At 38.7% G+C, this 26,089-nt stretch overlaps 1 protein-coding gene across 3 annotated transcripts in view; it reads right to left on the bottom strand.

Annotated features, from left to right (window-relative positions):
* Positions 1 to 1,264: 1,264 nt before the first annotated feature.
* The window catches only part of RNF138 (ring finger protein 138), a 49,537-nt gene continuing 24,712 nt past the window's right edge, over positions 1,265 to 26,089 (bottom strand). For 2 of the 3 annotated variants that reach the window (XM_047794064.1, XM_047794065.1), the window contains exons 3-8: positions 24,499 to 24,664; positions 21,261 to 21,376; positions 10,967 to 11,023; positions 9,523 to 9,634; positions 7,692 to 7,799; positions 1,265 to 4,525 (exon numbers count right to left, since the gene is read on the bottom strand). In XM_047794064.1, coding sequence (XP_047650020.1) covers positions 4,457 to 4,525; positions 7,692 to 7,799; positions 9,523 to 9,634; positions 10,967 to 11,023; positions 21,261 to 21,376; positions 24,499 to 24,664 — 628 coding nt within the window. In that variant the 3' untranslated portion in view covers positions 1,265 to 4,456. The remainder of the gene's footprint in view (positions 4,526 to 7,691; positions 7,800 to 9,522; positions 9,635 to 10,966; positions 11,024 to 21,260; positions 21,377 to 24,498; positions 24,665 to 26,089) is intronic. The other variant, XM_047794066.1, reaches the window with a different exon arrangement.

Raw genomic sequence — 26,089 nt, 5'->3', positions numbered from 1 at the left:
AACACATAAAATACTTGCTTTTCTGCAGAATCCTTAAAGCACCTTTTTTGAAGTACCAAAAAAATTTAAAAAGCCACCCACTAGCACACATGGTGTTGCCATGAGTTGTGGTGTAGTTCACAGATATGGCTCAGATCCCACATTGCTGTGGCTGTGGTATAGGCCAGCAGCTGTAGCTCAGATTTGACCCCTAGCCTGGGAACTTCCATCTGCAGCAGGTACCACATTTTTGAAAGATAAAAAATCAAATCAAATAATCATCTCAACGCAGAAAAAAAATTCAACATCTATTAATGATAAAAACCCAACAAAGTGGGTACAGAGGGGATGTACCTCAACATAATAAAAGTTATTTATGACAAACCCACAGTTAACATCATACTCAACAGTGAAAAGATGCAAGCTTTTCCTCTAAGATCAGGAACAAGACAAGGATGCCTACTCTTGCCACCTGTATTCAACATAGAATTGGAAGTTCCAGCACAGCAATTAAGCAAGAAAAGGAAAAGGCATTCAAATTATAAGGGAAGAAGTGAAACTGTCACTGTTTGCAGATGACATGATACTATATACAGAAAATCCTAAAGACTCTACCAGAAAACTGTTAGAAATAAATTCAGTAAAGTTTCAGAATACAAAATTTTCCTATACAAAATACATAGAAATATGTGGTGTTAAAAAAAAATGTGGTGGAGTTCCCATAGTGGCTCAGTGGTACTACTATCCATGAGGACTACCCAACTACTATTCATGAGGACTAGGGTTCAATCCCTGGCCTCCCTCAGTAGGTTAAGGATCCGGCGTTGCCATGAGCTGTGGTGTAGGTCACAGATGCCGCTTAGATCTGACTGTGCTGTGGCTGTGGTGTGGGCCAGCAGCTGCAGCTCCATTTTGACCCCAAGCCCGTGAACTTGCATATGCCACAGATGCGGCCCTAAAAAGACAAAAAGTGTTTAACCAAGGAGGTAAAAGACCTACACAGTGAAAACTAAGACATGATTAAAGAAATTAAGAAGATAGAAATAAATGGATATTCTGTGGTTATCTACATGCAAGCACCATACCTCATACCATACATAAATTAACCTTAAATAACAAGTAGGCAATTTCCTCCCTCACACCTTATACATTTTCTTCCTCTGCAAAACCTCCATAGAATGATTCTAACTCATTTATGTCTCCTTCATATTCACTCTCCTGCCCACTCTTATATTCTGCAATGGTATGCCCCTCACCATGTTCTTAAGAATTCCTACAACATACAAAATTTTATGGTATCGTTTAATTAATGCAAGTTTGCCAATCAAGTACATAATAAAATACACACATTTATCTTCCTTACTCCAGGGGTGAGAGACAGCGCAGTGACTCTCCCATCTCTTAGGACCAGGACTGGGCACTTAATGTGCGGTGGGCAGGAAGTAACACATTTTCTAGAGGTCCCTTTATCCTCTTTTAATCTCTTGATATAACTCATTTCTATTTCCCACCTTACTCAGAATTGTACTGCATAATTCAAAAACTGTATTGCATACTACGTGATATCACAGAATGAGTACTTTATTCATATTACTCTACACATATTTACATGTATCCTGTCTCACACCTTTTCTACAAATGTCACCACCTCCACAAAGGGTTTATCCTCTGAGTGACAGCCCTAAGGGGTTCCAATAAAGTTATGATTCACTGAAGACTAATTAATACTTTTTAGGCACACAAGTTATATGACATTTGTATTTGACATACATATTCTTATAACTCTGATAGCTAATTTATGGGTAACTTTTCCCTTTTAAAATGTCTGTTGACTTCCCTTGTGGCATATCAAGTTAAAGATCTGGCTTGTCACTGCAGCAGCACAGGCTGCTGATGTGGCATGGGTTTGATCCCTGGCTGAGGAACTTCCACATGCTGTGGGCATGGCCAATAAAAAAGAGTCTATTAACCAGTTAACTAGCTTTCTGCCTGGTTGCTAGCAGGGCTTGAAAATCCTGCTGTGTGAACACTTGACAAAATGCTTTATAAGTTGATTAACATTTGAAATAAAGATAAAAGAGGTTTATCAGCATGTGGTGCTATCGCCTATCCACTTTTCAAAGTGCAAAATAATGGGTTATCTCCTACATGTCTTCCAGGATGAGTTATGAGAGTTAAATGTTATCATGTTTGCCTCTAGACAAAATTTTAATTAGACACACAAGTAGGAGAAAACCACATTTAATTGAAAAATAAAGCAATACATCTCAAATAAGACTTTGTTTAACAACATAAACTGTAATTTGTTGAGGGTAATAGCTTTCCTATAAGTAGTATTGTGAAATTAGGGTAGAGTATCAATAGTTTCCCTTCTTTATCCTGACTCAGCCATATGCATCTTTAAAACAAAGACTTTCTCATGAATTTAAAATGTGTCTGTAAAGTCAATCCCTATTCCTAATCTACTGACAAAAGGATGGGAGGTTTTAAACAAACATTTCCATATTGAGGAGCTCCCAGGTAACAGCAAATAAAGTCAGTATTTTCCTTGTGGAAAAAGTTATATGAAAGACATACAAGACTATAAATGATACTTAACCAATCCATAAACTTCAAAACACAATTTCATCAATTTTTCTTTAAAGTTCTCAAATCTCAGAATGGCTTGACATACTGAAAGTACTCAATTTCGAAAGAAAGTACTGAAGTTATTGCTTTAAACTGCAAAAGCCTATGGTCAAAATTCTTTTTTTTTTTAAAGAGTTCATTAAACAGCTATTCTTACAATTACATTCATGTAACTGCAGAGAAATGTTTTAGCACATAGTAAACATCACTCTTTCGAATGACAGAACCAAGGCATATGTTAGGATGTATGGCTTTTTTGGTGACTGTTATTATTACCCATAAATAAAGTCACTACAGTTTGAGTGAAAAAGGTTTTTTACAAAACTCCACTTCCAAAATTAACATTTTTATTAAATCAAGTTAAAAAAATGTTCACTGTAGAAAAGTCAACAAGGGTTTTAACAAAACCAAAATATACCTTTTTATACAATATATGTATATATTAGCAGCAAACTACTTCTGAGATTTTATGTTCTTTCAGTTATTTTAAAGAAAGCATAAACAATGTATATTAGTTTGGAATGTCAGCTAATCCACTCTTCATCTTTTATTCTGTGATTTGGGCCTTCTAGTACAAGTTATTTTATGATTCGCATTAAAGAATACTATGAACAAACCCAGTTTTGACTAAAAAGTAGTGAAACAGAGTGCTGGTAGAATCAATATCACTACTACAGTCACATATTATCTTTAAGATAACAAATGAGCACCATATAAACAGGTAATTGTGTAAACTCAATTTTTAAGGTGTAATAGTAGCCAACTGGATGACCCAGTATTTGACTTACTTTAAAAATTTGGTGATATACAAAATTTTAAACAAATCAGATAAATACATCAACCCCATATTGCTTGTCCATTTAAAAAAATTTAATAGAATTTCTGCATATAACCTGACAAACTGCATGCATATGTGTGTGTGTATATACACATACAAGAGTGTATGAATATATACATATAATCTTTAGCTTTGAATGAATTTCTAGAATGAGATGAAGTTGAATCTCTCATTTAAATATATATGTTGAATGTAATGTCACCAACTGAAAGTATCTAATAAAAGAGTCTTCTCAGATAACCAGGAATTCTGGCTATTGAAAATTCTGAGGCCAAAGAGCTGTAATTCAGCTTACTACACTTTAGGCTTACAAATTAGTCAGCCAAACAAACAAGAATTGAAATTACCAACTGTATGACAAAGAAATAAGTTTTTCTCTTAATATCTCCTTCTAATAGCAAAAAGGAAATATCCATACAATGAGCTTTTACTTTTTAAAGAGTTAAAATTATTAAAGAAATCTCACTAGTCTTCAAAAATACTAAACATTATATAAATACAATTTTATTATAGTTGAATTCTTCGGCTAGAATCTGTATTAAAAAGTTTCCTTTGGATTGTTTCATTTAGCACTTCAAGTCTCCATTCTGCAACTCAGAAAACTGGCTCAGATTTGTTAGGTTTATATCAATCACATTTTTCAGAATTTGCCACTGAGTTACCTGTGTACAATATTGTCAGTGGGAGGAGTTGCACCAAATTTCAAAAGCAACATAAGGAAAAAAATCAAGAATATGTACTATAAAGAAGATAAAGTACAGCAGGGATTCCCTTTCACCATTATATTAATGAAATATAACCCTTTTAATGCCTTTAAAGAGAATGTCCTAACTTATCAAGAGGATGAAGTTTTTAGATGGCCCACCTTTATTTTTCAATTGAAAATCTAAAACAATAGACTGGATTACTTTTATTAATATACACATCAAGTTACTGAAATGGTGACTTCATGTAGTTTTCTCCTTAAAGATGGCACTTGCAGGTACAAAGATGCAGAGATGTCTACAGCCTTCAGATGTTTACTTGAAAAGATTCTTCAACAGCAGTTTGATATTGGGTTTCCTCATCTAGCTGAAGATTCTAAAAACAGTAACATTAACATGTCAATAGGAAAAACATATTTAATTACACAATATTTTTGTCTAATACGTTACACATCTTAATACATATTACACATACTCGAAACAGTTTGTTATAACACATACTATCCTTTAAAATATAAAAATTAAATACCTACATTTAACTGGGAGTTCTCATTGTGGAGCAGCAGAAACAAATCTGACTAGAATCCATGAGGATGGGGGTTCGATCCCTGGCCTTGCTCAGTGAGTTGGGGATCTGGCATTGCTATGGCTGTGGCACAGGCCAGCAGCTGCAGCTCCAGTTGGACCCCTAGCCTGGGAATTTCCATATGCTGTGGGTGCAGCCCTAAAAACCAAAAAAAAAAAAAAAAAAAAACTTTGATAAAACAACTGAGATCAGCAAAGAACGAATGCCAAATATCTGAAGGTAAATTCATTTTAAAGAAAATAAGCAGTTATTAACAGTGTTAACAGCACCTTAATCACAACATAAAGCTAAAAACTAGAGCTCACTCAATCTGGTTATACAACTACTCCTTAACTTAAAAAAATTCTGGAGTTCCCGTCGTGGCGCAGTGGTTAACGAATCCGACTAGGAACCATGAGGTTGCAGGTTCGGTCCCTGCCCTTGCTCAGTGGGTTGACGATCCGGCGTTGCTGTGAGCTGTGGTGTAGGTTGCAGATGCGGCTTGGATCCAGCGTTGCTGTGGCTCTGGCGTAGGCTGGTGGCTGCAGCTCCGATTGGACCCCTAGCCTGGGAACCTCCATATGCCACGGGAGCAGCCCAAGAAATAGCAAAAAGACAAAAAAAAAACCCAAAAAAAAAAACTCTATTTCCTTTGCCCATGGATTTGCTTTAAAATAGGTCTCCACTTGTCAATCTCATATAATTAAAATTACATATTCTTCTGTGGCAAGGTAAAACAATCTGACAATTAGACCAAAAGTGGTTCACAAAATATACTGTTTTTCCAAATACACAGTTCTCCAAGACATGGTAACCTTTCTTACATAGAGAATTTAAGAATAACCTATAATTACTTCTTTAAAATGCTAAAATTATAAGAATACGTCCTGAATTTTACATACATTTGAACTATTTTTAAGTAGTGTGATTAAAAATGCAAGTTATACAAAATTTAAAAACATGCATCAAGAATGATATAATTTTTTTTTTTTGGTCTTTTTGCCTTTTCTAGGGCTGCTTCCCGCGGCATATGGAGGTTCCCAGGCTAGGGGTCTAATCAGAGCTGTAGCTGGCAATGTGGGATCTGAGCCGCGTCTGCAACCTACCCCACAGCTCGAGGCAATGCCAGATCCTTAACCCACTGAGCAAGGCCAAGGATCAAACCTGCAACCTCATGGTTCCTAGTCGGATTCGTTAACCACCGTGCCACAACGGGAACTCGAAGAATGATGTAATTTTAACAATGAAGGGCAGAGAAAATGTAAATCCTGTTCCTGTCACTGTCAGAATTGCACATGCCTGTGCTTACCTAAGCTGGAAAACAAGTATGAACCATTCTTTGTCAGGTTTAATCTTGAATTAAATAAGGTTTTAATTCACCGAAGATGAATAAAATGCCATTTCGCAATAAACAAGTCATCTAATTTTTAAATTTTAATAATCAAGACACATTTGGGAACAACCTCATGCTTTGCTCTGAGGATCCTTTTGGAAAATTCCTGGGCCAGGGGTCGAAACTGCATCACAGTAGCAAACCAGATGCTCCACGATTTTTTACCTGCTGCGCCACAAGGGAACGCCTAAGGATCCAATTTTATATTATATAACTTCCCCCATGAACTCTGTTAAAAAAGTGACCTAAGGCCAGAATCTAACATTCAATCTGGTTTTACACAATAACTAAGCTTGTTCCCTCCCTTTTTTTTTTTTTTTTTTGGTAGCACCCACTGCACATGGATGGAACCCATGCCATAACAGCAACCTAAGCCACTGCAATGACAATGCTGGGTCCTTAACCTGCTGCACCACTAGAGAACTCCAAGCTCCTTTGTTTTTTGTCCTTTTAGGGCTATACCCACAGCATATGGAGGTTCCCAGGCTAGGGGATGAATTGGAGCGGTTGCTGCCAACCTACGCCACAGCCACAGCAACGCTAGATCCAAGCCTTGTCTGCAGTCTACACCACAGCTCAAGGCAACGTCGGAGCCTTAGCCCACTGAGCGAGGCCAGGGATCGAACCTGCAACCTCATGGTCCCTAGTTGGATTCATTTACACTGCGTAAGCTCCCTCATTTTTAAAAACATGTCTCACATGCAGATATGAGAAATCTATTATAATGAATTTAACAAGCTACATACACTACATGAGAAATATCCTCCATCTGTTGTACCAACTTTACTTTTCTAGCATGTATAATTTTCCTTAAATATAGATACTGATTTTCATATAAACCATCATTTTGTTAATCTAGGGGTTTGCTCCTCCTCTATTAATTATCTCTCTAGTGTAAGAGGTGGACAGTAAATTCAACTTTTATCACTTCCACAAACTAAATTTCACTAATATTATTATAAAAACAGAATTTGCTCTATAACTATCCAGTATGATACAATGTCTTGCCTCAAGGAGAAAATTAATTTAACTTGAATATTATTTTTAATTTTTATTTTTCTTTTTAGGGCCACACCCGCAGCATATGGAAGATCCCAGGCTAGGGGACAAATCGGAGCTACATCTGCCAGCCTACACTACTGCCACAGCAACACTGGAGCCAAGCTGCATCTGCAGCCTACACCACAGCTCATTTTAACCCACTGAGCGAAGCCAGGGATCACATCTGTATTCTCATGACTACTATCAGGTTCATTACCACTGAACCACAACGGGAACTCCTAAATTTTTTTTTTTCTTTTTATGGCTGCACCTGCAGCATATAGAAGTTCCCAGGGTAGGGGTTAAATCAGAAGGGCAGCTACAGGCCTATGCCACAGCCACAGCAATGCCAGATCCAAGATGCATCTGCAACCTATACCGTACCTTGTGTCAATGCCAGATCCTTAACCTACTGAGCAAGGCCAGGGATCCAACTCAAATCCTCATGGAAACTTGCTGGGTTTTTAACCCACTGAGCCACAGTGGGAACTCCTAACCTGAATATTTAAATGGTATTTTCTTAATCTTGGAAAAATCACTTACCACAAATTCTCCATAATCAAACTGATGTCTTTGATTTAGATGACTAACGAAATTTCTAGTAATCTGGCTAGGATCTCCCCAAGGAAGAGACACACAAATAGGACATGTCTACAAGAAACAGAATGTTTTAAATAAAAAATAACAACAACCAAACATTTACAATTATTGAAAGTATTAAAACAACATGGGCTTATGTTACCAAAAACATCTACATGAAAAGAAAGCATTTCTAAAGGCCAAATTTCATGACTAGATCATTTCTGGACCAAATTACCTTAGAAAAATTACATTAATCTAACACAACACAATAGAGATCTTACTTAAAACTGATTATTCTATTGTTTCAACAGAAACACCACATCCAGTCCTTATCAAGTGTAGTGATAATTATAATTAACCAGTATGTAATCTCATTAGAGTCACACAATAACTGTGATAATTATTATTACTAGCTTAATTTCATTTATAAGTAAAATGAAAGTAAAAGAAGCTTTAAATTGTATCCTTAAGGTTTCGAATGAAGTACATCTTAAAAAGTGAATGGATTACAGACTAAAATGAAAACAGAACTTTAGTAACTGGACAATAGCCAAATGTGTGCTATATTGAATATAATGCAGGAACAAATAAAAATTCACTAACAGACTATAAAACAAATGAAATCTCTTAAATATTAGATTTTTTTCCTGGAGATATCTTTGGAATTGTATTTATTTAACAGTAACTGACCCTCTCCTAAAGAGCAAAGTAAGTGGGTGTCTCCCATTAGAGGTACACGAGAATTTAAGGGAATAATGAGGCATAATCTTCCACAATTTTTTCTAGTACATTCACTAAAATTGCTTAGATATATCCACAATCCTTATTTTATCTACATTTCCTTCCAATTTCTGAAGAAAATATTTATATATCAAAATGTGAAGTATCTCTTCCAGCTCAGTTTCTCTTGCTCCATCCACAGTTGAAATTGAAACTCATGTTCCAGATGGAGTTGAAAAAGCATCAATACAATGTTAGAATCCTGCACTCTCTTTCCTTCAACCATCAAAAAGGTCTCACCACTTTCTTCCACACCCTCAAAATGCCATTAAAAAGATATGTGTGGGAGTTCCCGTCGTGGGGCAGTGGTTAACAAATCCGACTAGGAACCATGAGGTTGCGGGTTTGGTCCCTGCCCTTGCTCAGTGGGTTAACGATCCGGCATTGCCGTGAGCTGTGGTGTAGGTTGCAGATGAAGCTCAGATCCTGCATTGCTGTGGCTCTGGCGTAGGCCAGCGTCTACAGCTCCGATTCGACCCCTAGCCTGGGAACCTCCATATGCTGTGGGAGCGGCCCAAGAAATAGCAACAACAACAACAAAAAAGACAAAAAAAAAAAAGATATGTGTGCATCAAAAAGAAACCGCAATTCTTTTCCCTCCTTGCTTTATGCACTAGATTCTGCAAGGATTCAATTTTAAATATCTACTGACTTTATTCTCACTCATAGGTGTTTTCACCTGCAGCAGATTCACTTGACCAAGAAACTGAGGCCCCAGTAGAGTTAGGTTCTGCCACTCATTGGTAATGAGTCCGCACTTCACCTTTCCTTACGTCACTCTTTTCCAGGCCATTCTCTTACTTTACCCTCACAATAAGCATCTCCCTTTTTATATGTTAGTCACTGGAGTTTTAAATATCTCATTTTGTTTCACAGTTATTAATCTTTTGTTGACAAAATCTACCTTAATGAAAATGCCCCAAATTCAAATCAATTACTTTCCTGTGCATAGATGAAGTTTAATGTAACAGCATACCTTAAACAGAAGAATGTCTTAAACGCACGTACTTACCACAGGAACTATCTGAAATAGGTGATTACTGTTACAGTGGTCCAGTAAACGCTGTCTGGTAAAATTTGATTCTTGACACAAGGGACACTTAAAAGTGGGATGTCCAGAAGAACTATAAAACAATTTTGAATGGAGCATACTGATTGAAATCATAATATAAAAATGATGCTCTATTTTTGGCTAACTACTGTCTTTTTTTTTTTTAAAGTTATAAGACTAATCAAAGATTCTCTTTTTAAAAACTACGTTGTCAATAAATAATCTACAACAAATATTCCCAAACAACCTCAGTTTATAGTACCCTTAGAATCTCAGTAAATTTTGGAGTTCCCTTCGTGGCTCAGTGGTTAAGGAACCCAACTAAGATTCATGAGGACAGGGGTTTGATCTCTGGCCTTGCTCAGTGGATTAAGGATCCAGCATTGCTGTGAGCTGTGGTGTAGGTCGCGGGTGTGTCCTGGATCCCATGTTGCTGTGGCTGTGCCAGTCAGCTGTAGCTCTGATTAGACCCCTAGCCTGGGAACCACATATGCCGCAGGTGTGGCCCTTAAAAAAAAAAAAAGAATCTCAGTACATTTTTCATGGTCCTCCAGACCCAAACAAAAATAAAAACAAACCTAGCTATTCCATTTATTAAGTAGATAGGTTCAAACAACCTAGTCATTTGTGTAACCAACAGATGTCACTGTATCTTCTTGAATATTTTAAATATGCCATGGTGTCCCAGTTTGGAAACATCATGTCTAGAAAATTAAAACTTTTAAAAGACTTCCATCAATATGGTATAGCTTTAATTTACCCTGGTTGCTAGGAATCTAACATACAAAACTCATACAAAAGTGAAAAACAGGAGTTCCTGTCATGGTTCAGCGGTTAAGGAACCCAACTAGCATCCATGAGGACTCAGGTTCGATCCCTGGCCTTGCTCAGTGGGTTAAGGATTTGGTGTTTCCGTGAGCTATGGAGTAGGTCTCAGATGTAGCTCAGATCTGGCATTGCTGTGATTGTGGTATAGGCCAGCCAGCTACAGCTCCGATTCAACCCCTAGCCTGGGAACCTCCATATGCCACAGGTGTGGCCATAAAAAGACAAAAAAAGTGAAAAACAAAAGCATCAATCGTTAGAATGATCAACATTTCAAAATACGTTGTGGGTCATGCATGAATGGGTTTTAATACCAATGAATGTCAGCAAGGGACAGTTCAACACTGACAACTCTACTTAAATTATGCATGGAAGAACCCTGACCATAGTGAAAGAAGAGAACTAAACTCATTCTAACTTAATGTAATCTGTAAAAGCAGCAACTATCATTTATTTCTAAAAAGCTAAATTCTAGCACTGTCTGATGATTTAACTGAATTTTAAAAATTTAATTTAAAAATCCATTAACATAACATGATGGGTATTATTTACTAAAATAGCAGAATTTTCAAAAGCTTACCTTGTATTCTCTTGGTAAGTTTCTGTGTTGTCAGATGTGGATGTTTCACTCCTATTACTTAAGAAGCATTGGGGGGGGGGAGTTAATACCTCAAGTAATAAAGCACAGTACAGATACATTAACTCAAACTGCTAATGAAAACCACTAGTCTGGAGTTCCCGTCGTGGCGCAGTGGTTAACAAATCCGACTAGGAACCATGAGGTTGCGGGTTTGGTCCCTGCCCTTGCTCAGTGGGTTAACGATCTGGCGTTGCCGTGAGCTGTGGTGTAGGTTGCAGACCCGGCTCAGATCCTGCGTTGCTGTGGCTCTGGCGTAGGCCAGCGTCTACAGCTCCAATTCGACCCCTAGCCTGGGAACCTCCATATGCCTCGGGAGCGGCCCAAAGAAATAGCAAAAAAAAAAAAAGAAAACCACTAGTCTGAATTTGTTTAAAAAGGCTGAACTTCAAATAGTTCTGAACTGTGATATGATTGTGGGATTAATTTTCAAATAAATTCTGGTAAGAAAACTGCTTAAGAGATTCTTAATTCACACATATTTTAAAATGAATTTATGCATAGATACAAAAGTATAGAGAATATAGATTTTACACAATTGTCTGAAATTCGTAACATGAATAATATTTCTCCGATCCTTTAGACTTTCAAATTAAGAGATTCCTCTATCTCTACCTAGACTATAAATTTTTGAAATGCTGGGGTAGAATCAAGAATTTGTAAACTTTTTTTTTTTTTAAACTTTCTGACTTGTAACTAGGATACTGTTTAAGACTTGCAGCCTCCAAAATGGAGTAGGTTAAGAAAATATTTGAATGTTCATTATGTTTATATTTTCCAAAACGGAACTAGGCTTTCCAACATTTAATATACATAATAACTCAACAGCTTCACTTGAATCCCATATCAGAGTCATGTGTCATATGCAGTATTAGAGGAATCCTGAGGGAAAAGTGGGCATTTTATATGGGGACTGTCACTTGGCATTACAGAATTTCATCAATGTAGTCAATTTTTTATTTTTTTTATTTTTAGGGCCTCACTTGCGATATATCGAAGTTCCCAGCCTAGGGGGCAGCTACAGCTGCCAGCCTACCCACAGTCACAACAATGAGAGGTCTGAGCCACAATCTGTGACCTACACCACAGCTCAGGGCAATGCTGGAACCCCCACCCACTGAGAGAGGCCAGGGATCAAACCCGAATCCTCATGGATACCAGTTAGATTCATTGCTGCTACACCACAATGGAAACTCCCAATGTAGTCAATTTTATAAAAGCAAGGCCTTTCAATAGAAGAAATATTAAAATAAAAATTAGACAGGCAGTGGACAAAAAATCTACCACACAGAGCTTTGCTCTTACATCTAAATACCAGGGATAAAAGAGTTATGAAACTTAGAAAATTGATTATTTATTTTCCTTTTTCAAAAGGACAAGCAATACTGCATCATCTACCTAACATATCTTTAGTAATATCTTCTTTGAAAATACTGTTATGTCCACACATATTCTCTGCAAGCAAGCTTCCATACCCAAATAGGAAACTATTAAACCACTATGTTGCATCTTTTTAGCAGTTATTCATTTGTCTCTGCAGGTAATGGCAATATTTTAACAATGTGAGAATTTAAAACTTTTTTTTTGTTTGCTTTTTTAGGGCTACACCCAAGGCATATGGAGGCTCCCAGGTTAGGGGTTGAATCAGAGCTGTAGCCACAGCCACAGCAACGCAGGATCCAAGCTGCATCTGCAACCTACACCACAGCTCACAGCAATGCCGGATCTCCTACCCACTGATCAAGGCCAGGGATAGAACCTGCATCCTCATGGACATTAGTCAGATTTGTTTCTGCTGCACCATGACGGGAACTCCCTAAAATCTGCTTTTTAAAATAAATTCAAGCTATGGAGAATGCATTTTTCTTTTATTTATTTATTTTTTTTTTTGTCTTTTGCCTTTTCTAGGGCCACTTCCACAGCATATGGAGATTCCCAGGCTAGGGGTCTAATCAGAGCCGTAGCCACTGGCCTGCACCAGAGCCACAGCAATGCAGAATCCGAGCAGCATCTGCAACCTACACCACAGCTCACAGAAACTCCGGATCGTTAACCCACTGAGCAAGGCCAGGGATCGAACCCGCAACCTCATGGTTCCTAGTCGGATTCGTTAACCACTGCGCCAGGACGGGAACTCCAGAATAAATTTTTAAAGGATATTATGACAGTTACCAAAAACAGTGTGTGTCGCCTATTTTTTAAAATCTCTTATCTATACATTTAAACTAGTTAACAGATTATTCTAATCAGTTTAAAATATTCCAAATAAATATGGTCATTGTATTTTAAACATACCCTTATTAAATATTATAACAGCTTCCAAACTATACTGTCATCAGAAAAGATGAAAATTTCAACAAAAGCCCTTTTGATATTTATCAAATGGGACTGAGCAATTTAGGTACATCAATCTATGACATGCTTCTTCCATTTCAATCTATATTTGTGTGTTGTAGGTATCTTTTTCAGCCATGATAGTCATCAGGACCAAGAAAATGTGAGATCCTTAACCCACTTAGCCAATTACAAAATGGGCTAAAAATTTGAAGACATTTTTCCAAAGATAATATACAAATGGCCAGCAGGTATATGAAAAGATTCTCGATGCTACTAATCATCAGGAAAATGCAAATCAAAACCACAATCAGATATCACCTTACATCTGTTATGACAGCTTTTATCAAAAAACAAACAAAAACAAACAAAAAAACAAAAGACAAGTGTTGGTGAGGATATGGAGAAACCAAAACCTTTGTACACTGTTGGTAAGAATGCAAAATATGAAGATGCTATGGGAAAGAGTTTTAGAAGTTCCTCAAGAAAATAAAAAAAATAGTACTATGTGATTCAGCAATCCCACTTCTGCGTACTCATCAAAAAGCACTATCAGGATCTTGAAGAAACAGTACTGTAGTGCTATTCACAAGAGCCAAGATATAGAAACAATCTTGTGAATGGATAAAGAAGATGTGACTGGATAAAGAAAATGTCGTATAAACATGCAATGGAATATTATTCAATCTTAAAAGAAAATCACGCAAATGTGACTACATAAATGAACCTTGAGGACATTATGCTTCAGTTAAATAAGCCAGTCACAAGACATATACTGCCATGATTCCACTTATATGAACTATCTAAAATAGTCCAACTCACAGAAGCAAAAAACAGAATGGTAGTTGCCAAGGGGCTAGGGGAGAGGGAAATGGGAGTTGCTAATTAACATGTAAAAATTTCAGTTATACAAGGTAAGCTCTAGAGATCTGCTGTACAACACTGTGGCTATAGATAACAATACGGTACTCTTAAAAATCTGTTCAGTGTGTAGATCTCAGGTTAAATATCCTGAACCACATTAAAAGAAAAAAGAAAAAAAAACTATGCATGACTATGCCATTTCATGCTAAATTGAATCACTGTATCCCTGAAGCAATTTTCAGAATACTAGAACATCTCATCTCCAGTCTTCTTACAATATGAAGACCTCAAGTTTTATGTTTATGTGTTTACATGCTGTTCATAGAAGAACAAAAAATATTTTTTTTAATTATCTGGAAAAAAGTAATGTATTTGCACTGCATGTAACAAAGATTATAGTAAAATAACTAACACTGCTACAGGAGTTCCTGTTGCGGCACAGCAGGTTACAAATCTGACTGGTATCTGTGAGGATGTGGGTTCAATCCCTGGCCCTGGCTCAGTGGGCTGGGGATCCTGCATTGCCATGAGCTGTGGTATAGGTCACAGACTTGGCTCAGATCTGGCCATTGCTGTGGCTGTGATGTAGGCTGACAGCTGTAGCTCCACATCAGACTCATAGCCTGGGAACTTCCATATGCCGTGGTTGTGGCCCTAAAAAGACAAAAAAAAACCCACACCCAAAAAAACTAACACTGCTACATAATTGTTATAAGAAACTACCCCTGGGAATTTCCATTGTGGCTCAGTGGGAACAAACCCAACTAGTGTCCATGAGAATGTGGGTTCAATTCCTGGCCTTGCTCAGTGGGTTAAGGATCCAGCATTGCAGCAAGCTGTGGTGCAGGTCACAGGTGCGGCTCGGATCTGGCATTGCTGCTACAGCCCATACCAGTACAATAGTTTTATTAAACATCTGCCAAAATTTACTAGTTTATGGTAAATAGTTTTACCCTGACTGATCTGATTAAAGCTAGTGCTTGTTTATTTTGGATGACTCAACTGGAAGTTATACTGCTTACAAAGATGGAAAAGGGTATATTACATCTGTTTTACCTACCCCTTCACATTCAATAACATGTAGACTGTGCCAAATAGTTTAAAGGTACAACAAATGTATATTGAATGATCTAAGGGTTTATGTTAAAAGGTTTTTTTTGTTTTTTACTACTGAGATGGGGCATGCAAATACCATTTCAAGAATTTCCAAAGCAGAGTTCCCGCTGTGGCAGTGGGTTAAGGGTCCAGCGTTGTCTCTGCAGCAGCTCAGGTCACTGCTGAGGCATGGGTTCGATCCCTAGCCTGGCACAGTAGGTTAAGGATCCAGCATTGCCACAGCTGTGGCATGGATCACAGCTGTGGCTCCAATTTGATCCCCGGGAACTCCTAAATGCTGCAGATGCGGCCAAAAAAAAAAAAAACTTCCATTGCCAAAGAGATCAGAATTTAAATTACCCATTTGTACTTATAACGAAATACTGTGAACCGTATTCTAAGAAAACATGGGCCCTACTCTTAGGTAGTCCCTTGACTGTTAAAAAGAGGTCTTCAATAAAGTAATGAATTTACCTAAGATGCCACCAAACTCTGCTCAGCTAACCATTAACTATATGGACCTGCTCTTAATCAGCAATATAAAATATACCTGTTGTCCACCTACCTGGCAAAGAGTAGAATCCCGGAGTTCCCTTCGTGGCTCAGCTGAAACGAATCTAAGAACCATGAGGTTTCGGGTTTGATCCCTGGGCTCATTCAGTGGGTTAAGGATCTGCTGTTGCGGTGAGCTGTGGTGTAGACGGTGACTCCACTTGTTCTAATGTTGCTGTGGCTGTGGCGGAGGCCAGCAGCTACAGCTCTGATTCGACCCCTAGCCTGTGATCCTCCATATGCCTCGGGTGCGGCCCTAAAAAGCAAAAACCAAAAAAAAAAGAAAGTAGAATCCTAAATTCTCCCAACTGAAGTGTTTAGTAAAAGCTTAGCTGCCAGGAGTCCTCTGGTGGCTCAACAAGTTAAGGATGTGGCATTGTCACTACTGTGTCACAGGTTCGACCCTTGGCCCTGAAACCTCTGCATGCCACGGGTGCAGCCAAAAAAAAAAAGCCTGGCTGCCAGAAATAATCTTCATGGAAAACTGCCTGAATGCATAGAACCACTCTCTAGATTAAGCTAGATTATCAGAGAAAAGCCCCTGGAAGAAAAACTTTAATAAACTGCAATAAGGCATTATAATGGCCTACAATGAGGTCTTTAACATACAGCCCTATATAACTTGTTTTTCATTTAGCACAGAAAAGATGATGTTTTTACCGTTAGTTTCTTCTTTTGAGGACCTATGGGCAAAGCACTTCAGTATAATCTCATTTAATACCAGGAATAACTATCTTTCTCATTAGGAACTGTTTGGTTTACAGTATCACAGACACTGTTAATAACAATGAATGTTTTCTTCTTTGCACTAACTACCTGGAAGCTGTGAAGCACAGTGTATACAATATTACAACATAACTCAGCTACTAAATGAAATCCTTTGTGCTGGGTATCTTGTACTCCTCTAGATCGTCTCCCTTCCATTTTCCACCATGCGCTGTGTACTGAGAAACTAACCTGCATCAACAGGTTCCCTTCCTCTGATTCTCAGATGGGTTCAGCCAGCAGGGAGAAACAATAGGAAGATTAAGAAATTTATGGGAGTTCCCGTTGTGGCACAGTGGTTAACGAATCCGACTAGGAACCATGAGGTTGAGGGTTGGAGATCCAGCGTTGCCTTGAGCTGTGGTGTAGGTTGCAGATGCGGCTCGGATCCGGCGTTGCTGTAGCTCTGGTGTAGGCCGGTGGCTACAGCTCCAATTAGACCCCTAGCCTGGGAACTCCATATGTGCGAGAGCGGCCCAATAAATGGCAAAAAGACAAAAAAAAAAAAGAGGAAAGAAAAGAAAGAAACTTATGTCCCAGACTCCTTCCCAGCAAAACTCCCTTGACCCTCTCCAACTGCCTCTCCATGTACCTTTCTTTCTCTGAGTTCTAGTGTCTACTTTCTCCCTTCCCCTGCTTTCAGCAGACCCAGAGCACATCACTACTTCTTGTGATTTCCTATACCCTGCTTTCATAGTGTACCCAATACTCTACTTTTCAAAAATAGTCCCTTCAGCAATCCCACTCCTGGGCATCTATCCAGAGAAAACCATGACTTGCAGAGACACATGTACTCCAATTTTCATTGCAGCACTATTTGCAATAGCCAAGACATGGAAACAACCTAAATGCCCATCAGACAGAGGACTAGATCAAGAAGATGTGGTACATATACACAATGGAATATTACTCAGCCATTAAAAGGAACGAAATACTGGCATTTTTAGCAACATGGATGGACGTAGAAATTATCATGCTAAGTGAAGTCAGCCATACAATGAGACACCAACATAAATGCTTTCACTGACATGCGAAATCTGAAAAAAGGACAGACTGAACTTCTCTGCAGAATAGATGCTGACTCACAGACATTGAAAAACTTATGGTCTCCAGAGGAGACAGTTTGGGGGGTTGGGGGGATGTGCTTGGGTTATAGGGATGGAAATTCTGTGAAACAGGATTGTTATGATCATTATACAACTACAGATGTGATAAATTCATTGAGTAATATAAAAAAAAATGGAAACAGATCAAAAAAATTTAAAAAAATAAAAATAGTCCCTTTAGGAATTCACAGCAGGTTAAAGATTCAGTGCTGTCACTGCAGTGGCTTGGGTCGCTGCTATGGCACAGGTTTATTAACCCCTGGCCTGGAAATTTCTGCATACAGGTGCAACCAAAAATTTAAAAAAAAAAAAAAAATTTAAAGCACAAGGGATGAACCTAGGGGATTTTTAAAAAATAAAATAGGAGTGACCAATTTCATCTGATAACACTGAATCAAATAAAATGAAACCTAAAAGAATTTTGCATACTAGCCAATTGGAAAATTACTAAACTTTTACCAAAATAGTTTCAACTGAGGCATAAAGAAATCTTACTGTAGTATGAGTACTTAAAAGTGGTTAAATTAGGAGTTCCCGTTGTGGCATAGCAAAAACAAATCTGACTATGAACATGGTTGCAGGTTCGATTCCTGGCCTCGTTCAGTGGGTTAAGGATCTGGCATTGCCATGGGCTGTGGTATAGGCTGGGAACTTCCATGTGCTGCAGGGGCGGCCCTAAAAATAAAATTAAAAAAAAAATTGGTTAAATTACTGAAATCAGCAACATATGAAATGAAATACTACTAAAATAAAATCTTAGAGACTCTGCTTAACATATTGTCTCCTGGGAGTCTTTCTATAACACTGCTAATACTGACTTTCTCTCCCTCAACCCCCAATTTTTGGTCGAACATACAGCATGTGGAAGTTCCTGGGCCGGGGATCAAAGCCACACCACAACAGTGACCCAAGCCACTGCAGTGACACCACCAGATCTTTAACCCACTGCACCAAAAGTGAACTTTCAATACTGCCTTTCTTCACACAATTATGTGTGTGCTTGCTATTGAGTTTTTTTAAAATTAAACACTTAATTGTTTAGAAATACATTGCATGGATGGTAATACTATAAAGAAAAGAATGAATAACCCCCAAAAAGAAGGTAGTGGTTACCTCTGAGAGTATGGGGTTCAAATGGACATGGGCTCACAAGATTCTAAGGTCCTGAAAAACATTCGGTTTTTCTGTTGATTTGGGGGATTTTTTTTGGCAGCACTAAGGCACACAGAAGTTCTCTGGCCAAGAATCAAACCCAAGCTACAGTTGTGACCTACACCACACCTGCAGCAATGCCAGACCCTTAACCTGCTGTGCCACGTGCAACTTCCATCACTGCTTGTTATATGACTCAGTTTTCTTCTCATGAGACATGTCTTCTTCTTTTTTTTTGTCTTTTGTCTCTTGTCCTTCTAGGGCTGTACCTGAAGCATATGGAGGTTCCTAGGCTAGGGGTCGAATGGGAGCTATAGCCACTGGCCTACGCCACAGCCACAGGAATGCCAGATCCGAGCCACGTCTGCAACCTACACCACAGCTCATGGCAACGCTGGATCCTTAACCCACTGAGTGAGGCCAGGAATCAAACCCGCAACCTCATGGTTCCTAGTCAAATTCGTTTCCGCTGCACCACAATGGGAACTTCACCTTCTCCTCCTTACTTCTTGAACCACCTGGTAAAAGGTATTTTGATTTCTTTTTTTTGTTTGTTTGTTTTTGCTTTTTAGGGCCATAGCTGCAGCACATGTGTCTTAAATAGTGGCAGAATATAAATGTAAATACTATTTGCTCTATAACCATCCAGTATGATACAATGTCTTGCCTCAAGGAAAAAGTTAATTATCTTTTAATTTTTATTTATTTATTTATTTTTAGGGCCATACCTGCAGCATATATGGAGGTTCCTAGGCTAAGGGTCGAATCGGAGTGCAGCTGCCAGCCTACACCACAGCAACGCAAGATCCAAGCTGCATCTGCAACCTACACCACAGCTCATAGCAACACCAGATCCCGACCCACTGAGTGAGGCCAGGGATTGAACCCACATCCTCATGGATACTAGTCAGGTTCATTTCTGCTGCACCACAACGGGAACTCCTGCTATTGATTTCTTTTTTTCTTTTTTTTGTCTTTTGTCTTTTTTGTTGTTGTTGTTGCTATTTCTTGGGCCGCTCCCGCAGCATATGGAGGTTCCCAGGCTAGGGGTTGAATCGGAGCTATAGCCACCGGCCTACGCCAGAGCCACAGCAACGCGGGATCCGAGCCACGTCTGCAACCTACACCACAGCTCATGGCAACGCCAGATCGTTAACCCACTGAGCAAGGGCAGGGACCGAACCCGCAACCTCTTGGTTCCTAGTCGGATTCGTTAACCACTGTGCCACGACGGGAACTCCGCTATTGATTTCTAATAGCAGTATTCTTCATTTGTGTTTTTCTTTTCTCCCTTTTGTTGAACCCATGCCACTGCAGTGATGCAGCAGATCCTCAACTGCTAAGCCACCAGGGAACTCTAAAAAATGTTGACTTTTCTTACATACGTTAGTGGGTAACTGGGTATTTGTTTTGTCACTATTTTTTAAGACACACATGTGTACCTTGGCCATTCTTCTGTTTTAAAATACATTTCATAAAGATGTTTAATATACATAAACCTGGCACAATAAGATACAAATCAATCCAAAACCTAACTTCAGGATAGGAATTCCCAGTATGGCACAGTGGGTAAAAAATTCAACTGTAGCTTGGGTCAATGCAGAGGCAAGGGTTCAATCCCTAGCCTGGCACAATGGGTTAAGGGATCCAATACTGCCCTAGCTGTGGCTCAGACTCAATCCCTGGCTCAGGAATTTCCATATGCCACAGGCATGGCCAAAACAAAAAATAGATTTATAGGAATTTAATACTACCAAGTCTCACTTATACATAACATTCTATCAAGACAATTTCAAAAACATTATTTCTTAAAGAGTCTAAAAAGATTCAAATTTGCAAATATATTACTAAAAGGGATTTTCTCTAGTTTTCAAGTAATTACAGTTGCAAAAGAAAATGCCTTCAACTCACAAATCTTTTTATTTAGACATGTAAATTTTCTTTTTTTTTTGTCTTTTTGGGGGCACCCGGAGCTTATGGAGGTTCCCTGGTTAGGGGTTTAATCGGAGTTGGAGCTACAGCTGCCGGCCTATACCACAACCACAGCAACGTAAGATCCTTAACCCACTGAGCGAGGCCAGGGATTAAACCCGCAACTTCATGGTTCCTAGTCAGATTGGTTTCCACTGTGCCATGACAGAACTCCCTAGACATGTAAATTTTCTCAGAATGATTTTTATACAACATGATCCTAAGTCTATTATAAACTCAATCTTCCATATGGAATTTTATGTGTCAAACTTATGAATACAAAGGCAATTTACTTTAACATAGATATAAACAAAACAAAAAACACCTTATCATATAGATCCCCCTAAATTTCCATTTTAGCCATAAAAATTCTCTTTTTAAGAATAAATATGGCTTACCTGTTCCCTACTGAATCTTGAGAGATCTGAAAGTTTGGAATGATAGAGGAAACACCGTATTCATCTTGATACTTCTTACAAGATTTGTAATGATGTCTCATACGATAGAATTTAATCTGTAAATTATTGATTAAAATACAATGTGAATTTCAAAAGAATAAACATTACATCATTCCATTTATACAAGGTACATAGAATAGGGAAATTCACAGAGACAAAGTAAAACATAGGTTACTAGAGGGGACGAGAAATGGGAAGTTACGGTTTAATGCATACAGAGCTTCTGTTTGGGATAATGAAGAAATTCTGTATAGAGAGAGGTGACTGTTATACAATGCTGTGAATGTACTTAATGCCACTGTACTGCACGCCTAAAATGGTTAAAAAGGTACATTTTGCATTATGTATATTTTATCATAATAAAAATTTTTTAAATTCTAAACTATTATGTGACTTTATTTTAATTTTCTATTTAGGGCAGCATCTGCTGTATATGAAAGTTTTCGGTCTGAATCAGAGCTGCAGCTGACATCCTATGCCACAGCACAGAGCAACACCAGATCTGAGACCTACACCATGGCTCATAGTAACGCCAGATCCTTAACCCACTGATTGAGGCCAGGGACAGACCCGCAATCCTCATGGACACCATGTTGGCTTCTTAACCCGCTGAGCCACAATAGGAACTTCAAAAAATGTAATGTGACTTTTAATTTAAAATGGAACTCCTCCTGAGACTTAAGATATTGTCAAAAAGAAGAAAAAAACAAAAGATAAAAATATACAACGAGGCGTTCCCGTCATGGCTCAGCAGTTAACGAACCCAACTAGCATCCATGAGGACATGGGTTCGATTCCTGGCCTTGTCCAGTGGGTTAAGGATCCAGCATTTCCGTGAGCTGAGGTGTAGGTCACAGAGGCAGCTCAATCTGGCATTGCTGTGGCTGTGGTGTGGGCTGGCAGCTACACTTCCGATTCGACCCCTAGCCTGGGAACCTCCATATCCCGCGAGTGCTGCCCTAAAAAATAAAAAAAATTAATAAAAACACAAAATAGACAATTAAATATTCCATTTAAACAAGTTTTTTTTTAAGTAGATAATTTAAGTCTTAAATAGGAATTGAAAATAAGCAGTAAGTTTCAGTCCATTAAACACAGAGACAATAGAGGCGAGTCTAACCATTCATAAACTCACCTCAAAAATTAGCAATGTTAGGAGTTCCCGTCATGTTTCAGTGGTTAGTGAATCTGACTAGGAACCATGATGTTGCAGGTTCGATCCCTAGCCTTGCTCCGTGGGTTAAGGATCCGGCATTACCGTGAGCTGTGGTGTAGGTCGAAAACGCTGCTCGGATCCCATGTTGCAGTGGCTCTGGCGTAGGCCAGTGGCTACAACTCCAATTCAACCCCTAGGCTGGGAACCTCCATATGCCTCAGGTGCGGCCCTGGAAAAGACAAAAAGAAAAATAAATAAATAAAAATTTTATACTTTAAAAATGCTAATAATAGACAAAAAATAAAATTACAAGTATTAAGAGGTTGCTGCATGGCACTGGGCATCTTTTTATTCTTTTTTTTTTTTTTTAGAATTTTTTTTTTGTTTGTTTTGGTCTTTTTGCCATTTCTTGGGTCGCTCCCTCGACATATGGAGGTTCTCAGGTTAGGGGTCCATTTGGAGCTGCAGCTGCCGGCCTACACCACAGCCACAGCAACGCCAGATCCGAGCCGTGTCTACGACCTACACCACAGCTCACGGCAACACCAGATCCTTAACCCACTGAGCAAGGCCAGGGATCGAACCTGCAACCTCATGGATCCTAGTCGGATTTGTTAACCACTGAGCCACAATAGGAACTCCGATTTTTACTCATTAACTATTGCAACCTGGCAGGTAGAAAGTGCTTAAAAAAACTAAGTTCCTGAAGTTCCTGTTGTGGTTCAATGGTAACAAACTCGACTAGTATCCATGAGGATGTGGTTTGATTCCTGGCCTCACTCTGTGGGTTAAGGATCTGTCACTACAGGCCAGCAGCTGCAGCTCTGATTCAACCCCTAACTTGGGAACTTCCATATGCAGAAGATGTGACCCTAAATAGCAAAAAAACCAAAAAACTGAGTACCCAAGTAACACTTGGGACATTTTTTAGTTTCTCTCTGAGGAATTGAGTCAGAATCTCTCAATTGCATTTTCCAGTTTGATTTCACTGCCCTGTCAGTTAACAAATCCCTCCAAGAGATGGAAAAGCAGATTATGTCTTTTGTGACTGCATGAAACAGCAAATGGTTTTACCCACTGACTTTATTAGCTCTTTAAAAAGTAGTAGTTGTGAAAAAGTAGTTATAAATCCATAAATCAATAGATATACTCCAAGCCTAACCATCCCTCACCATTTCACTCCCTTTCCAAATGACAGAATAAAATCCAGATTGGGGAGTTCCCATTGTGGTGCAACATAAACAAATCTGACTAGGAACCATGAGGTTTCGGGTTCGATCCGTGGCCTTGCTCAGTGGGTTAAGGATCCCGAATTGCTGTGAGCTGTAGTATAGGTCGAGGACGGGGCTTGGATCTGGCGTTGTTGTGGCTGTGGTGTAGGCTGGTGGCTACAGCTCCAATTAGACTCCTGGCCTGGGAACCTCTATATGCCGTGGGTGCAGCCCTAAAAAAAAGGACAAAAGACAAAAAAAAATAAAATAAAATCAGTAAAAAAATAAAATAAAATCCAGATTGGAGAATTAATGTCAGTTATTGCCAATACTTGATTTTCTCACCAGAGAGAAAAGTAAGCAAAGTCTTCTGCCAAATATTTTGTACATGAATAGTCAAGTACAGTAAGCAAGCAGCTAAAGAGTTGACAACATAAATTCATTTGGCTCATTTCTATGTACAATTGAAATAATGATGCTACCAAGAGAAAAACTATTTAAGGGTTGAGTCTCTACAAGAATGAGGTTTAGATGAATTAATGTCAGTCTGCCCATTTGGTAAGTAATCAATGCATGATTATTTTGAAAAGTCATGCCAACAATTATGGCAAATTTGGAGATTTTTATCTTCCAATCTCTGTTCTCAGTAAGTTACAATCTAGTAAGTGACAGCCATAGCTTTTTGGCCTCTTCTACCTAATTCTCAACCTAAATAATTTCTCTTCAAAAGAGTACCCACCAAGAAAATTCAAATAGGAATTTCAGAGCAGAAACTTGACTTAAAAGAAGAATGATGTCACATTTACGCTACCTGTTTTGCACAGCATCTGCAACTACCAGAAAACTTCCTCATGATATTTTCAAGGTCTAAGGCTCGTTCAGGACATGCTCTCTCTCTTCTAGTCACATTTCCACGACAGAGGGGACAATGTATTCCGCTTTCTCTCATTGCAGTCAGGAAACATTTTCTACAGAAACTAAACAAAATATTTGTGACATGTTAATTGAAGAAAAAAGTATCTTTCATTTCGATAATTAAACATAGCAGTTAGGGACATATAACCATGCTAAATGAGTTAGGCTATCTGTATGTATATAAAGCTAGGATTTTTTTTTTTTTTTTTTAAAGCTAGGATTTTTAAAACTGTATATAGGGAGTTCTGTGGTGCAGCAGGTTACGGATCCAGAGCACTGTCACTAGAGTATTTTGGGCCACTGCTGTGGTTCGGATTCAGTCCTTGGCCGGAGAACTTCTGTATGCCATGGCCAAAAACAAAAACTGTATATGTATGAATTTCTCAGTATAAGGCTAATGACTGAACTAAATCGGAATATAAGACTCAAGTCTGCTTTACAACTTTTAACATACAATAGGAAAAATAAATATTATGTAATATTATCAGAGGAAACAGGGTACAAAGGAATGACTGGATTTTATCTTCTGTTGTTTAGCAGCTGTGTGCTTTTAAGTAACACATTTACCCACAATGGATCTAAACTTCTCCCCCTTACAAAAGAAGAGAACTACATATCAGCTTTTGTCTCAAACTGATCAAGATGTTGTTCTATAAGATACGAATAATTCCCCTACAGAACAGTATACAAATTGATTTGAGTGTACAATTTGAAGGATTATTCAAAGTTATTAAGATTTCTGGAGTTCCCGTCATGGCGCAGTGGTTAATGAATCTGACTAGGAACCACGAGGTTGCGGGTTCAATCCCTGTCCTTGCTCAGCGGGTTAAGGATCCAGCTGTTGTCGTGAGCTGTGGTGTAGGATGCAGACACGGCTCGGATCCCTCGTTGCTGTGGCTCTGGTGTAGGCCGGTGGCTACAGCTCCGAATGGACCCCTAGCCTGGGAATCTCCACATGCTGTGGGAGCCGCCCAAGAAATAGCAAAAAGACAAAAAAAAAAAAAAAAAGATTTCTCTGCTAAGGGGAACAAGTATTGCCCAAACTTCTGTGGTTAGGAAATATGAAAATTCCCACAACAGTGTGCAACAGAATGTGACTTGAAAAATAAACATAAAAATTCTTCCATCTCAGAGTTCCAGTTGTGGCGCAGGGGAAACGAATCCCATTAGGAACCATGAGATTGTATGTTTGATCCCTTGCCTTGCTCAGTGGGTTAAGGATCCGGCATTGCCATGAGCTGTAGTGTGAGGTCACAGATTCAGCTCGGATCCTGCGTTGCTGTGGCCAGGGTGTAGGCCGGCAGCTGTAGCTCGGATTCGACCTCTAGCCTCCTGGGGACCTCCAAGTGCCATGGGTGCCGCCCTAAAAAGCAAAAAAACAAACAAACAAAAATTCTTCCATCTCTAAATAGCCATGATCAACACTCTAATTGCAACCAAACTCACTAAAATCTTTATTTCTTCTCCTCTAAGCTTAACAAATACCA

This window comes from Phacochoerus africanus, chromosome 8, assembly GCF_016906955.1.
Source record: "Phacochoerus africanus isolate WHEZ1 chromosome 8, ROS_Pafr_v1, whole genome shotgun sequence".
Lineage (NCBI taxonomy): Eukaryota > Metazoa > Chordata > Mammalia > Artiodactyla > Suidae > Phacochoerus > Phacochoerus africanus.
Note: the sequence above shows the minus strand (reverse complement) of the source record. Positions and strands in the feature narration are given on the sequence as shown.